This window comes from Narcine bancroftii, chromosome 9 (genome assembly GCF_036971445.1).
Source record: "Narcine bancroftii isolate sNarBan1 chromosome 9, sNarBan1.hap1, whole genome shotgun sequence".
Taxonomy (NCBI): domain Eukaryota; kingdom Metazoa; phylum Chordata; class Chondrichthyes; order Torpediniformes; family Narcinidae; genus Narcine; species Narcine bancroftii.
In genome coordinates, this window is record NC_091477.1 from 86149200 (window position 1) to 86164584 (window position 15385).

General features: G+C 38.1%; 1 protein-coding gene across 3 annotated transcripts in view; it reads right to left on the minus strand.

Annotated features, from left to right (window-relative positions):
• The window catches only part of epha4l (eph receptor A4, like), a 115079-nt gene that overhangs the window by 57373 nt on the left and 42321 nt on the right, over positions 1-15385 (minus strand). The window contains exons 4-6 of one of the 3 annotated variants that reach the window (XM_069896690.1): positions 14824-14979; positions 12291-12333; positions 6211-6298 (exon numbers count right to left, since the gene is read on the minus strand). In XM_069896690.1, coding sequence (XP_069752791.1) covers positions 12329-12333; positions 14824-14979 — 161 coding nt within the window. In that variant the 3' untranslated portion in view covers positions 6211-6298; positions 12291-12328. Of the gene's footprint in view, positions 1-5962; positions 6299-12290; positions 12334-14823; positions 14980-15385 lie in introns of those variants that run through there. The other 2 variants (XM_069896689.1, XM_069896691.1) reach the window with 2 other exon arrangements.

The window sequence follows — 15385 nt, forward strand, 5'->3', positions numbered from 1 at the left end:
GGTTTCCTCAAATCATATATGGTGCACAATCACACACCATAATCTTCCTTAGACGACGCAGAGGTATGCCACTATCAAACTTCCGCAATAACTCCACCTTCTGCACAATCAGTAACGAAAGACACTTCCTTTTCTGCATCTCACTGCTATCCATAAGGGAATCTGCAGCTCTCTCATAGGTGTCACAAAAGTTTCAGACAGGTAGTGTCGACTGGGAGGCAAGTGACAATGATACTCGGCAGGGAGGGGCTCTTATAAAATAACGATCAAACTAATCAGCGATGGCACCTGACAGGGAGTTGCTCTCATAAAGTGATAATCGCACTAATTGGCGCCAAACTCCATCTTTGATGAGGAGATGTCATCTCCCGAAAAAAGTGTCGGTTTTTGGAGATTGCCAGCTTTTGGAATTCCGGATAAAAGGTTAGACACCTGTACCACAAGACTCACACAACCAGGTTCAGGAACAGCTCCACCTTCAGCTCGTCAATGACATTCAATCAGAGACTCATTTAAGGACTTACTCATGCACTTAATTGATTTTCTTTTGGTGGTCTCTGTATTGCACAGTTTATTTACATTATATATTTACAGTTCTTTGTTTAGATGTTTACGCTATGTACAGGTTTTTTTTACACTACCTATTGTTGGTAATCCTGCTGCACACGCAGGAAAAGAAGAATCTCAGGGTTGTATGTGATGTCATGCATATACTCTTGACTATAAATCTGAAAATTCTGAACCTGAAATCTGGATTTAGCACATCAACCTCATGTGAAGGTGTGGCAGACAATGAGTACCAATTGCAGAGTGTCACACACAGATTGTTGTGCGGCACTCCCAGAACAAGTCATTACCAGCAAAAGGAACATTGTATTTTTTTTTTCTTCCTGTGTTTAACCTATTTCTCTTTGTGCCTTTACACTTCATTTGCAGACATTTTTTTATTTTGGTATGGTTTCATTAGAAGAAAGTAATACTGATACCAATATTTTGCTATCAACATTGCTTGAAAGTGCATAGGGTTCAGGTTCAGTAGCCCCAAGATAACAGCAAATCATTCTTTTTCTGAGACTTGTGGTCTGCCATCAGATAATTATCTTACAGTTACTGTGTGGTGAATTAATCATGAAACAATTCTGCTTTTGGTTTCATATAGAATGTCAGATGGACTCTGGTTTAATTTCCACTAAATTAATTCCATGTTAAAGGAGAATAATACAGAGGACTTTCAGGCTAAAACAATCTCTCTTCATGCATTCTATCTGTGTCTGCACTTTCAAAGAATTCAATCTTAGTGTGTCCTATTGCTATTAATTTCTGAGCAAAATCAATTTTGAACAAAAATACTGAATATTCCTGTCTGGAATAGTCAAAAGAATGATGTATTTATGATGAAGACACAAGAGACAACAGATGCTGGAATTTGTTGAAGGAACTCAGCATCAGTGGGAAACAGGTCCATCAAGTCGAAGCGTTCTGACCCGAAATGTCGACCATTTTTTTTCTCTCTGATGCTATTCAACTCACCGAGTTCCTCCAGCAGACTATATTTTCTTGTGTTTATTATGCTAGCTGCCACGCATTGCTGTATATATAACTGATATCTTAGCTCTGCTTCATGTAAACAATTAATGATATAAAATTAAATTTGATTTCAAATAGCTATGGCATGATGTATTAAAATTGATTATCTCATTCCATATAAATCTATCATCTTCATAACCACAGGAGAAACAATTCCAGTTCATTTGTAAATCTTAAATTAAGCACGTGCAGTCAACAGTTCTCTACACGTCTTTTGTACAAAAACTGTAAGTGGTCTACAGAAAAATCTACTATGAACACAAACATTAGCTCCCTTGGGCCCTTATCATTGATGTGAAAGTGTCACTCATTTGGATGAAGGTAATGGATGGGTCGGAGGCAAATCCAAAAACATTGTTAAACGCTGTGTACAATGTGACATTCAGCAAATCTTGATATATTGATTCCGCACGAGACTCGGTCTCGAGCCAGTAACACTTTACACCCCATTTGCTTTGTAAATGGATGGCAACTGTGCTTCTGCCAGCAGGGAACACTGCTGTTTATGCTATGGGACCTGAGTGAGTATGGAACTTACAAAATTAAATTGGAGAAAGCGTACCAAACATGCTTTTGAATTATTAGGCATTTACCATGAGGCACAGATTAATACAACAAATAAATTCCATGCTCTGATATTTTGTGGCTTTTTGTGGCAATGAATTTTCTGGACAGGATAGCAGTTTTAAAGTTCCAATTGCAATTACACTGTTGTGTGAAACTGCTTCCATGTTTTTGCCTCACATAACCTTGCACTCTATTACACTACAAACTCTACCCCATTTAATAGCTGTACAACTTACATAGGATATTTAGGCTACAATTAAAAAAAAAATTATAATGAAACAGAAGGAGTTACACCTCATTGGATTCACAGTGCAATAACTCATAGAAGTGATTATCTCTGTCCAAGCTAAAGAATTAAAAACACAATGCTGGAGAAACTCAGAAGGTCAAATAGTGTAATTTACATAGCAAAGATAAAGGGACAAAACCTGAACAAAATGATGAGTGGGAGGGGCAGGGGGAAGGAGAACAGTTCACTGTTTGACTTACTTGCTTCTCCAGCATTGTATTTTTACATCAATCACAGTGTCTGCACTTTCGTGTTTTACACATGAGTAATTTTTCATTTAGTTAAATCAAGCCATTGCTGTCCACTGGACTTATGAATACAAGTGCAACTTGTGTGCACAAGAGACTGCAGATATTGGAATCTGGAGCAAACAAACGACGACAAACTGCTGGATGAACTTGGCAGGTCAAGCAACATGTGATGAGACAGAGATAGCTGATATGTCAGGTCATGACCCTGCATTAGGATTGAGAGTGTAGAGAGAAGATAGCCAGCATTAAGAGGTGAGAGGAGAGAGTGGGAGAGGTAGATAGAACAAGGTCAGATGAAGGGTGACGTGTGATAGTGATGGAGCCATGTGGCAGAGGGAGAGTAGAGTTTAGAGAACAAGGAGGCAATGAGTAGAAACATGAAGGAAAAGAAATAGGTGAATGGAGTCAGGTGGCAGAAGGAAATGAATATGGTGGAGAAAGAGGCTGGAAGGTGATATGGAACTAGATACAGGAGGGATGATGAGAAGATACAAGGAAATGGAGGAGGGAATGAAAACTGTCAGCCGGGCAGAAAAACAAAGGTGTGCGAATGATGGGCAGATGGAACTAGGAATATATGAACAGAGAGAATATAGATGGCTAAGTCAGAGTGGGAAAAGAGCAGAGGGGGAGTGAGTTCCCCAAAACTGGAAAATTTAACATTCATATCACAGGGCTGTGGACTATTTGGCTACTCAAGTGGAATACAAAAATTGCATTTGGCATCATCATGGAGTAGAATAAGCCAAGGTCAGACTGGTCAGTGTGGGAATGGGAAAGGCTGTAGATGCGCAATGTAATCACTTGGAAGGGCTCTTTAGGTCACTGGTAAAGGAGGTTGTTTTGGGACAAGTGCTGCAGAAACGATCAGGAGACAGGGAGAGTAGGAAATATGAGAGCTGACTTATCAACCTGAAGTACACAGAAATTGCTGGAAATATTCTACGGGTCTGATGGGACCTGGAGAAACAAAACAGAGTTAATGTTTCAGGTTGCTCATCTTTCATCAGACCAGGAAACAGTTTTATAGTACCAAGGAAGGGAGAGGATGAAGTAAAGGAAAAAGCAAACAGGAAGGAATATAATAGATCAGAAGACCAAAGGTAATCCAATTTCAATAGAGTGGGGTATTGGAGCAAGGTAAAAAGATGGGCCAGGAGACGTGAATAAGAGTAGATAGGTTAGCCCTGATGTCCTGTCAATATTTATCCCTTGATCAAGTCCACACAAAAAGAAGCACTGACCACACTTCAAAAATAGATATTCAGCTATAAAGTGGTTCGGGTCATCCAAAGATTGGAAAAGGCATTTTACAAATTACAAGTCTTAAATTTCCACAAATTATACCTAATTCTGAAAGTCATGCATTTAAATCAGGGATTTGCAATACAAACCCATGTCCAAACTCTATTACCAGTATAACCTTCTAGCTTCTTTCTACCTCATATTGATTTAAAAATACATTATTCTTTTGGCTTGGATGGTAGATTGTAAAAAGCCATTCCAGGTTATTAGTTAGTTTAATCAGACTGATACAGACGTATGCTCCTCTTAAAGTCTACCGAAAGACTGAAGAAATGACTTCCTCTAGATACAGTTATCAATATGCTACAAAAGGCCAACAAAGTAATTCCCGTTACTTAGCAGAGTTCTTGAAACTGTTTGATAAGGAAAAATAAGCCAGAAGCCAAATTCATCAGCGACTTGATTCAGTGCTGTTTTTTTTTGGAGAATGTCTGGGGACATTTAATATTTCAATTGCACTATTTCCTTTAATAGTTATTGTGCAAAATTCTGTGGAAGTCAGAGCAGCCAAGTTTAGGAGTTTCATTTTATCATATATCAACAGGAAGCAAACTTTGTCAAGAACACAATACTTAAGTGAAATTGTTTCAGATATTGAGTCTGCACAATATTTCTGGAAGGCTATTTTCTATGTTTTTGTACTTCTCAACCATAAAAAATCTTTTTCTTTCTGAACAAATCATTAACTATTTTTTTTAAAACTCACAATTCACTTAGGAAGACAGTTGATTAAAAACAAGTCTTCATTTCATTTCCAGGATGACAGATGGACAGATTTCTATGAAGTTGTGCTTCAGAAAATACTCTGCTCACCAGTTTCCCAACTTCAAAATCAAGACTCCTTTGGCTCTTAAAAAATAATCAATCTACATCTGCACCATTATGTTTTAAAATAACCTGTGTTTTACAAGCTGTATTCTATAAAAGATGAACCACATTGAGTGACGACAGCAGTCTAGACTGTGCAAAAATCAATTAAAAAATTGATGCTTGCATTACTGAACTTGCATGAATAGCCACACTTGCAGGACATGCTGGGAAGTAGGTTTTAACATAATTGTACTGGTTTGAATATTCACACTGAATTACATGGAGGATCGAAAATAATTGAATTTTTTTGTAAATAAGTAGAATTATGACTTCATTCCGTTGAAGAAAGCCAATACTACTAATTTAAATTGTAAATTTACTTCCCAAGAATGGATTATGCATGAAAGTTGGTGAAACATTTTGTCCACACAAATTATATAATTTACTCATTTAATACCAACCATGAGACTGCAACTACATTTCTTGTTGATGATTTAAATACAGGATAAGCTATTAAAATTGTTAGTACAGTGTAGGGCATGAATATTTCTTGCATGCTAGGTTCAAAGCTGATTTTATTGATGTCCCAAATAAATCTCTTTTACAATTTGCTCACACTGGGAATCTTTACAACCCAGAAACTTTGACACAGCCCTTTACCACTTCAGTTGTCTCTGTTAAACCTCTTGGCTGGGTAATGTGGAATTAATTTGGGAAGTGTCAATGAGATTAACAGGGCAAAATTGTTTCTAGCTGGCAATCTCACAGAAGGTATACCTCAGCTGGTTATTAAGAAATTAGCCAAAATATCATTCTGAAGATTAAGAATTGGATCTTAGATTGAATGAAACCCATAATGTCTGAATGATATAAACAGCCCTTTATTTTGCAATTTATTATGTTCTACCTAGCAAATTTGGAATGCATAATACTGCAACGGAGTGTTTAAAATAGGATGAACTCCTTAACTTGCAAAACACTAAAACACTTAATTTGATCAAAGTTTTGAATATTTGTAAAGTGAGTTCTCAAGTATCCTAATGATTAGTAAAAACACACAGAAATGCTGGAGAAATGCTAATAATTAGACCCAACAATAGTAGTGTTAAACATGTAAATAATAAAGTAACAATTGCATCATTTATACTCTTACCTGCCTGGTTGGTTGTGACAGTGACCAAGACAGACTGGTCGCGGCTCGGATTCTGTTTCGTGACTCCATTAACAGCAAAAACCTCGAAAGTGTAATTGGTGTGAGCCTGAAGATCGGTGATAGAGACCTTGGTGTTTTTCAAGCCTGTCTTTTGGGGGATAAAATGAATCCCACTCCCACATGGTCGGCAGCGGCTCAGATCACTGGTGCATTTCTTACATATCACATTGTACGTAATATCATGCCTGCCCCCGTTGTTCTGAGGAGGACTCCACTCGAGGATTACCGACGTCTCATTAATGTTGGAAATCAGATTCAGCGGAGCAGAGGGTGGTCCTAGTTAGAGTGGAGAAATTCAGTGAATGACAGCTTTATTGAGTTTAAAAAGAAATACAATATTCATTTCACTTAATCCTAATTAAGACATTTTAAGTGTTTTCATTGAAAATAAATAAGTCAAAATATTTTTTCAAAATAAATTAAACATTTTTTTAAAATCGTCGTGGCTGTTTTACTTCCTTCCAGCTCATTCATGATAACTTGGATTACTCATTTTATATAATAGCCATGGGCAAAAAGTTTTTTTAAAAATGAAGTTGTCAAGAGATGGTTACAAGATAGTAAATGTAATATGTTTCACCAACATCAAATTTAACTGCTGATGTTCTATTCTGAAGACTCATTGTAGAAATTCACTGTTTCTATTGTCTGTCCTTGGAGCCTTGCATACACCAACAGCCTAAATTACTGCAATTTATATAATTGTTCAGATGTAACAATTGATATCCATCAATAACTTCCACGACATTCTGTAAACAGTAAACACTTTCATGCCATTTGATATACCACTACAATAATCACACTTAAAACCAATCAAAGAAATAAACATATAATTACGAGATTGCAAAGGAGTTGTTCTACTAGAATTTCCTTTTGTGCATTGGTCTCAAGACTACATTAGAACAGTGTTCATATGGGAAAATTCCCCACACTAAATAAATGCTTAATCGAAGCAAAGGTCAATAATTATTATGTAGAGTGGTGGTGGTGTCTGAACCAGCAAGAGAAGTGCATTTTGCAGTTACAATTGTTTCATTATTAACTCATTTTTAAATATGGAGCAAATAAATCCTCCTTCCATAGTTCAAAATCAGAATCAAAATTTATTGTCCTGAACAAGTCACAAAATTCAATGTTTTGCAGCAGCTTTTCATAGTGTAATAATTCATAAAGACCACTTTACAAAAATTTTTTTTTTTAAATGCACGAAAAGTCATTTGGTACACTGAGCAGTCAGGAATCTGATGACAGCTGGGAAGTTGCTATCCTTGTGCCACTGAGTGTTCACCTTTAGGCTCCTGTACCTTTTTACCCCCGATGGTAGCAGAGTGAAGAAGACGTGGCCTGGGTGTGGGGGTCCTTGAGGATAGACAGTGCTTTCTAAAGACATCACCTCATGTAGGTGTCCTCAGTGGAATGAAGTCTGTGATGTCATAGACCAAGTTACAAACCCCTTGAAGTTCTTCCTCGTCCTGAGCATTGGCACCTCTGTACCAGAGAGTGATGCAACTGGCCAGAATGCTATCCACAGTACACCTGTAGACGTTTTTGAGAGTCTTTGGCGACGTACTGAATCTCCTCAAATACCCCACAAAGTATAGCCGCTGGTGAGCCTTCTTTGTGATTGCATCGACATGGAGGCTCCAGGAGAGATCCTCAGAGATGTTGACTCCAAGGAATTTGGAGTCCAAGTCCTCCATGAGAACTGGATCATGTTCTCCTGTCTTCTTCCTGAAGTCCATAATCATCTCCATAGTTTTGCTAACATTGAGTGCAAGGTTTTTGGCATGACACCACTCAATGAGCTGATCTATCTCCGACCTGTACACTTCTTTGCCATTTGTGATTCTGTTGACCACCATGGTGTCATCAGCAAATTTGTAGATAGCTTTGGAATTGTGCCTGGTCACACAGTCATGGGTGTATAATGAGTAGAGCAGTGGGCTAAGCACACAATCTTGTGGTTGATAGTCAGTAAGGAGGAAGGATTAGGCACATTCAAGCAGGGAAAACACCAGTCTGTAAAGGTGGAGGCTCTTTGCCCTTATGGCTAATGACATACCTTCCTGAATGTGCCCTGGCTGGCTTCGAAGTGCTGATTCCAACCCTTCTCTGGGAAGGATAATCGGCGGAGTGCAGCACTCTGGTCTTGATCTGAACATACAGCCACTGCATGCAGCTGGTTAGGAGTGAGCTGATGATGCCTTCAGCCTGAGACCTATCTCCCCACTCACCCTCTCCTTCCAAGGTAGGGGTGGCAGGTGGGAGCCAGTGGGGCAGCTGGAGCTGTCAGCGGGCTGTCAGAGGGTGGCTGGTGCAGGCTGAGACAGCCACACCGGGCCTCTTCGGCCTTCGGGGCCGCTCTGCGCAGCTCAAAATGCAGCAGAGCAATGGTTGTCTTTCCTACCCATAATCCCCCATGCAGCTAGAACTGTTCTGGGTATTTATGACAGGTGACGTTATAGCACCAGCCACCCCACCTCTGTTGGAGGGTGCTACGAAACACATCTGGATATAAATGGGACACTGGAACAGCCTTTTAGGGCTACTGTGTGAAAGGCAAGTTTTTGATCCGTTCTTGTAGCCGGCCTCCAGGCAGAGGCCTGACATGAAATGACCTAATGTTTCCAATTCTTATTCTTCCAATGAGGAAGTCAGGGATCCAGTTACAGGTGGGGCTGCAGAGGCCCAGAGTTTGGAGCTTCTTGACCAGCACTGTGAGAATAATGCTATTGTAGGTTAAGCTGTAGACTATGAGGAGCAGCGTATATGTGAATTGCTGTTTTCAAGGTGATCCAGAGATGGTGTAACATTAAAACAATCACATTGACATTTCAAAAAAAAAGCTAAGCTTGTGAGACTGCACTTTGCATCCAAAATAACTTTGAAACACCCTGTCAAAGAAACAGCAGCTCCTTGGAATGGACCCCTATAGCTAGACTGAACATTTATATAATAATGTAAAGCATAATACAAGATTTAGAAGCAATATCATCTTGGTTTTCTTGGGCTATTTTTGGTCATACAAAATAGGATGAATAGTTTGCTGGCAATATAATTACATCATATTCTATTATTTAAATATATGCCTCAGAGTGGAGGTGAAAGCTAATCTGAAATAGATCAGAATGTATTGAGGGTACAATCAAATCAGCCATATTCTTAGTGAATGGCAGAGCTGGTTGGATGGACCAAAATGATAACCTACTGCTCTTAATTCATATGTTCACATGAAAATATGTTGTTTGAGATAATTTAATGAAAAAATACTTTCTCTTTCATTGCAGAATAATCAGTATTGGTACTGTGCAACTTGTTCGCTCAGATTTCTTAGCCCAGAAACATGTCAAACGGGGAAAGATGCATTTAACCAGTGTTGCACAGCAGGCCAATGCATGATTTGTTCACAGGGCCACTGCTACCATATTTTATTTTACATGAGGTACAGAGCACCTGTGCAATGGAACAGGTCATTTAAAGATAATTCTTCCTCGCTCAACATAACAGCAGTGCAGGAAGGTGGGTGGCAGTTTGTTGGGTTGGAGGGGTGGGGACTGCAGTAGTGAAGATCAATATGGCTGTCAGGTAAGGGATCAGTGCTCAAGGATCAGATCACTATGAAGGAGGATATAGGAGGCACAGGTAAAAGTGGGAGGATTAGGACTTTGATCGCTCCCACCTGATAACACATGGGGAGTAATCAAGTCATACAGAATTGAACAGCCCTTTTGCCCAACTTGTCCATGCTGACCAAATTAGCATTCTGGTTCATTTGCCACGCTTGCTCCATATGATTCCAAGCCCTTTCTATCCATATATTTATCCAAACGACTCTTGATCATTTTGCTTCTAGTTTCCTCTGGCAGCCTATTCCAGAGAGTGGACTCGGGTCCTTTTAAATCTCTCTCGTTTCACATTAAAACATGCCCTCTACTCTAGAATCATCTACCCCAAGAAAAAGGCTGAGCATTCACTTTATCTATGTTCCTCATGATTTTATAAACCTCTATAGGGTCACCCCTCAACCTCCTGCCCTCTTGGAAATAAAGACCCAGCCTATTCAACCTCTCTCAATAACTTAAGTTCTCCAGTCCTTGCACCATCCTGAAGAATCTAGTCCTGAGCCCTTCCAACTTAATGATATCCTTGGCAACCAGAAATTTGCAGAGTACTCCGTCCAGTCTTACCAATAACTAATTCAGATGTATCATGACATCCAAAGTTCTGTACTCATTATCCTCCCTAATAAAGGCAATAATGCTACATGCCTTCATCGTCATCTTGTCCACTTGAGTTGTAACTTTCAGAGAAAAAAAATCTATACCCCAACTTTGCAGCTTGTGCTACAACTCTCTCTAGGCTCTGCCATTTACTATGCAAGTACTACCTTGGTTTGACTCACCAAAATACAACATTTCGCACTTGTTAGAGTTACATTTAATTTGTTACTTCTTGGTCCACCTTCCCAATTGATCTAAATTTTGTCCTCACTCTCCACTACACCATCAATTTTAAAGTCACCTGAAAATTTTCTAAATGAGTTAGCTAACTAAATCCTAGATATAGCAGAGTTGAGGGATTTGGTCAGAATTAGGCCTTGCTACAATGGTGGAGAATCCAAGGTAGACTTCCAACAAGGGCTAACTTTTAAGCTGTTGGGCAGGTCCCTTTTAGATGTTGTCAAGTTGGGGCTAACATTTGTTGTGAAGACCAGCTTCTTCCTTGGAAGTGCCATCCAAAGAGTTTCTGCAAACTTTGATTGACCCTGAATGCCCAGACTTCTGTGTGTTAACAGGTCACATGTGCAGATGAATTTCCACAGATTTCATCAACCACACATTTAATGTCACATATCCAATAAAATTGTAAACTTAAGCATTGTGTGCTGAGCCATAAAACTTCTCAGCCTAGGCGATTGCTAATGGTTTAAAGAGTAAAGATCAGTGAGAAGAGTGCAACGTTATTACTAGTACTGTGAGAGAATTAAGGAAATTATTTCAAAAATAATCAAACTGACATAACACCATCTTGCATTGCTGCGTCAATGCCTAGATTTGGAGAAATGCAAAGTAGAACTAGTCACTCATTGCTACTTTCACCCAACTATTTAGGGTTGATCATGCTTTTTACTTATTTGAATGGATTGATGTCTAAACATAAAATAGTATACAGTCCTGATTTATTTTAAACAAATAATCATTTTTTGATAAGTTTTATCACCCAGAAATCAAACTTTAATGTGGTATAATGTGCTTTAAAATAATGCTTTATTGGGCTCCAGATGGCTAAATTGTTTTAAAAAAAATGCATTTATATAGTGCCTTTCAGTCTTGAGATATCTCATTTGGTGCCAATTAAGTACTTTTGAAAACTCAGGATTGGACACGGCTGCCACTTTGAAAAGCGAATAGCGGGTCATCAGGTGCAAGATTAACCCGATAGATACTGCTGAAGCCATAAAATTTTGAGCTAGTTGCTCCTGCTAGCTTAAATGATAGGTTGCTACAACCAAGCTGACTGTAGGAATTGGACATTTGTGACTACTCTCTTATCAGATTATGGACACAATAAAGTGTCATCTTGGAATGAGAAACTGGAGGGACTCAGCAGGTCAGATAGCATCCATGGAAAGAAATGGTCAATATTTCAGGTCAGGACCCTGTATAGAGATCATCAACATCTTAATGGTAGCATTTGACTGGTTTCAGTCTACAACATTCTACCACCGATGCAACTCAACCCAGTGCGATCCTCCAACAGATTACATTTAGCTCGTAGATGAAGTCTGGTCAGGAAACAGGAGGACTGCCTCCGGATTGGTGTAGAGGAGGAAAACAGTTTCAGATTTAGATTGCAACCAATTTTTGCAACCAAAATAAAAGAACATTTTCAATTAAATCATCTTATCTATTGTTGATCCCAATATGAAAGGCATACTATTGAAGTTTGTTTTGAGAGGGAGTTTATGAATTTCATACTTCTGTCATCATAATTTTTGGTCAATACCTGATGTTCTTAAGTATGGGCTCTTGTGATCAATTCAAGCACAAGAGAAATCTTTGTCAATATTACAACAGAAAAGCATGTTTCTATGATAATAAACAACAGAAGTATGTTGCATTAATCCTTTCAAAGGATAACTGTTTCTTTTTCTTTCCTGACAGATCCACAAATCACCCCACTTACAGATTTCCTTCAACAGATATGAAAAGTGTTTAGTTTGCTAGAGGCTGCTTTTTTCCAAACAGTGATGCTCAAATTACATTACCTGTTAGCAATGGTTTCTTTGACATTCTGCATCTTTCATCATTCTACATGAGACACAGATTTACATTTAATGTTTCAGGTGGAAAGGAATAACAGAATTATAGAGAACAGAGTATGTAACTAAAGGTAAAAATAGTCCACACTGCAAACATTAAAACACCAGAATATACCAACTTTAGAAATCAGTTTGCTTTTAAGAATAAAAATGACTAATGGCACTCAAGGAGGCTATTCAGTCCATCATGTCAATGCCAGCTATATAAACAAAATCACAACTTTAAGTGTAAGTAAAACATGAAAATCTGTAGACATCATGGTAGACACAGACTTCGTTAATCTCACTTAACAGTTCTTGGTTAAGAGTCATGTAAACTATCATTCCTCCATATATCCCTCCAGATATTTTTTTACATGCACTGAAGTTTCCTGCTTTTAACTTCCTTTGGGAAGTGAGTTGAAATCTCATATTCCTAGAGGAAAAAAAAATCAAAACCCCTTTCTTTTGGGGAAATAAAACTAGACTGCCCTCTAATCCTTCCACCAATTAATTTAAGTCCATTCCTCCCGGCTATTGAGCTTTCTGCAAAGGGAAACAAGCCCTTCCTGTTTTCCCCTATCTTGGCCTCTCATAACTTTAAACAACCCAATTAAATGTATTCTAAATATTACTATCTAGTGTTAGCAACTCATTTCAAAGTTGATTTATAAACGGATACCAAATTAATCCAATGCAACATAATATTGACATTTCTTTTCTTGTAAAAAAAATTAAATTCATGTTTACATTGAATTACAGCACGAATTATGATTATTGTTTTAGATATACTCCTTGTCTAATGAGATAATTAAGCAGTTGTAAATTCCAGACTCCAGCTTACTTGACCTTACTTTGATAAACCTTGAAGTCTTAGTTTTGATTTTCTTTGTGATTATACTGGCTTATTGAAGAAACTTGCCCTTCTGAGGCAGGTGGTCCATTGGTACTGAACAAACAGATCCTCCATGTCTAACATTCAAACAGCCCTCTCATTTGCTGTCATCTGTGGATGTAGCTTCAAATTCCATTATGGGGATAATAAATTCAATTGATCATACACATCAACTAATGAAACACTGGTCATCTTCTGGTGAGGATTTTCAGTCCATCAAGTCCATGCTACCTCCTGGAGCAATCCTATCCATCCCATTCCCCCACTTAATCCTTTTAAGGGCTACATTCATAACATCATCTGTGTTACCCCCTCCACAATTCTCCTAAAACTCACTTGCACTATGGGTAATTTATGGTCACCAATTGAGGTTTGAGGAAACCAGGACACTGAGGAAAACAGTTCATGCTGGGAGGGAACGATTCTCTGATAATGATTAGTTAATGAGCTGCCTTGAATCAATAACTATAAATGTTTTATGGCCCAGGTGCTTAGGACTCCCCTTAACACAATCAATATTTTTCAGGCATTTTTGTCTAATTTTATACTTTCAATGTTACAGTTTCAATCTTTTATAGTTATGTAGAAGCTTGTAATGAACAATGGGTGCTAATCTTTTATCCAACATTATCTTCAAATATTATCAGGATATTACAACAATGGCTATATCCACTCTGGTAAATTGTATATCTCTCCCCTACCATCTTGACCAATACTACCTGACTCTCTAAAAACAGCCCAGTATGTGCAAAAACATTGTTGCATAAGCTAACAAGAATTCACTGCTCTCCTTTTATCCTGGAATATTAATCACTAAATGTCTCCTGGAAAGAAGATCCAGCGTTTTGTGTATTACCCAGCATTTCCTTCAGGATTAATTGAACACAAGTTTGACCAACAAGAAATTGCTCTTCACAGCCTAGGCATTTGATCTCAAAAGCAAGTCACAGACAAAGCATGTAAACTCCATACAAACGGCACCAGAAGCCAGGATTGAACACATGTCACTGAAGCTTTGTGACAGCAGCTCTGCTGGTATACCACTGTGCTGCCCAGAGCTGGCTTTCTTCCTTTGCTCCATTACAGTCATAAATGCAGCATGGATCCCAATAAAGATGATTTTTGAAAACCATAAAAGGCTGAGAAATTGTTATCTATTATGACCCCGAATTCTGAAACTCCTTTTATCGACAGTTCTACCCACTTACAAAATCTTCTTCAATCAGCATAATTCTGTCATTTCCTGTGGTTCTTTTTTGCTTAAATCAGCATCTTTCCCACATCACATGATTAAATATACTCCAGTGGGGTACACACCATTACTTTATTCTACTATCTAATAGTGATCAGGCTTTTCAGGCTGAGCACCTGGTTATTGCATATCCTTCCTATTTTTTTTAAATTGTAAAACTGAATTAAATATATTGGCATTCCTGTTGTTTGTCTAATGATGAAAATCTATTTAAATAAATTTTAACTTCATCAGTATTAGATCTCTAGTGCACACTGCACCAAATTTCTTTGTTTTTGGCAGAAATGGTAATCTAATTGCATTTCACAAAATCAAACATTTTGGACCAATTTCAAAGCATGCATGAAACTTACTTGTACATGGCATAGATAAGGGATCATTTTCAGCTCTGAAGTATCCCTTTTCACAGATGCAGTAGGCAGACGCTTCATGAATGGATAAGCTGTGTGGAGGACACTTTGTGCAGCCTGGATCTGTCGACAAGGCCTTATAATATCCAACTTTACAAGCTGAAAGAAAGAAATGTTACTGTGTTATTTATCTAATTTTGTAGAAAAAGCTCCAATAACACTTTTGAAGTTCCCACCAGGGGATAACCCTTGATTTTTAATGGAAGAGATATGGAGGTTAATGCAAGTAGTGAGAGGAGTGAAGAGATGGAATGCAAAGCATTTACATGCCATCAGTTCTTTTGTGTCTCAGATTAAATAGTTCTGTTGCTCAGAATGTCATAATTTTTTGTCACTAGACTGTATTTCTCTTGACCCAGACAGAGATTTGAATAAAAGTGAAAAAGGGGAGTTGCAACATGTCATCTGGAGATTATCAACTCATTCTTTATGGTTGCTTATCCTCCTTGACAATTACAAAATTATCAAGAGTTTTAATTGGTTAGATAAACTTCTACTGATGGAA